The 1,398-nt window shown below is 49.2% G+C and overlaps 1 protein-coding gene across 1 annotated transcript; it reads left to right on the top strand.

Moving 5' to 3' along the window:
- Positions 1–288: 288 nt before the first annotated feature.
- Positions 289–1,146, top strand: PENARI_c340G12397 (uncharacterized protein; the record flags this gene model as incomplete). The annotated part of the gene is made up of 3 exons (XM_022638302.1): positions 289–320; positions 368–782; positions 835–1,146. The coding sequence occupies 3 exons, from the start codon at positions 289–291 to the stop codon at positions 1,144–1,146; spliced, it is 759 nt and encodes a 252-aa protein (XP_022481842.1).
- Positions 1,147–1,398: the final 252 nt, after the last annotated feature.

Here is a 1,398-nt window from a genome sequence, read left to right as displayed (position 1 = left end):
ATGATGTTACCCACATTCGTTACTATTTGCGCAGGCTCTTATGGTGTGGGGATAAACGTATATAGCACAAAAGCATGGAGACTTGCTGTAGTAAGTAATTGAGAGATGACGACAAGGCTTCCTCAATTCCTAGGAGTACCTGTGGGGCTCAGTCCATGCATTGCAAGGAGGGCTGTGAACTATACTCAGTGTGCGGTTTGTCCTGCAGGTTGTAACATAAATAGGGCTCTTTTGCTCCGTAGGATCCGATTGATCCCATGCGCTCAGCAGCAATCCGACCCCTCCAAGATGACATCTGAGCGTTTCATCTCTCGAGCACTGTTAGTTTATACCTGGAGGATACCTGACCGCCGCTAACACTTGGTAGACCGATAAAAGACCTACTGCTGCCCCCAGAAGCTGCCGGACAGCAAGGATTGACCGCTGTGCGACCAGAACCTGCAGACGCATCCACCACAATCCGGAACGCGGATCCTGAAGAGGAGAAGCCAGCTCCTTCCGCGAATGCGAAGAAAATTCCCTTCGAATGGGACAACTCCGGTTCAAAGGCCGCAGCAAGTAGGCGGAAGGATCAGGCTCGGGCATCACAAAGGCGTCGTAATCGAATCAAGCAGAACAAGAGCTTAATGGCAGATGTCGATGCGTACTCGAGCGAGGTTGGCAAGCTGTCGGACTTGGTGTTGCAGCAAAGAGCTCAATTGCTTATCCTGAATGAATTCAAGGAACTGGTGTTGGCTAAGCAGACGGAGCGTGCCCTGGCAGTTCTGGGTGGTCGTCCACAGGTACTTTCCACTTACGTTCCCCAGCTTCGAGTTCTGCTAACCACCTCCATAGCCACTACTGTTGGTTTCTAATACATACAGGTCCATAAAACACTTTGTCAGATACTGTGGCAACTACGTTGTTTCAGTACCGTGGAATGACCCGTGCATGGACTTCGAAGTATATTACAAGGACGGAACAGCAGGGCAGGTGCGATGGCGAGTAACGATGCCATTAAAATTGCAGGCCACGAGGTATCTCGACGTCCAGGAGGATTCGCAAAAAGCCGAGCTTGCTAAGGGGCTGTTGCCTACGGCAGAATGGACGTTTTTCGAAAGTCTGAACATCACCAAGACGAATTCTATGCTCTTGGAATTTGAATAGGATGAACTCACATTTGGCCATTCAGAAGGATGCAGGTGTTCCCTAGAGTTGCACTTTTTCTACAGGGTTGGGAAAATAGAATAGCACTCTGATGCTCAGTTAATGAAGCAGGGCATCGTTATCCTCACCGGTAGGGTCCTATCCTGCAGACTGATTAAACGCCCCCACATGAATCATAGACTTTCACAAATAATCGTCGCGATGAGTAGAAGCAAATACCATAAGCCTAGTCCTCGAATTGTTGCCGAAGAT

The sequence above is a fragment of the Penicillium arizonense genome (genome assembly GCF_001773325.1).
Source record: "Penicillium arizonense strain CBS 141311 chromosome Unknown PENARI_contig340, whole genome shotgun sequence".
Taxonomy (NCBI): Eukaryota; Fungi; Ascomycota; class Eurotiomycetes; order Eurotiales; family Aspergillaceae; genus Penicillium; species Penicillium arizonense.
The sequence above is the reverse complement of the archived record's forward strand: the minus strand, read 5'-3'. Positions and strand labels throughout refer to the sequence as shown.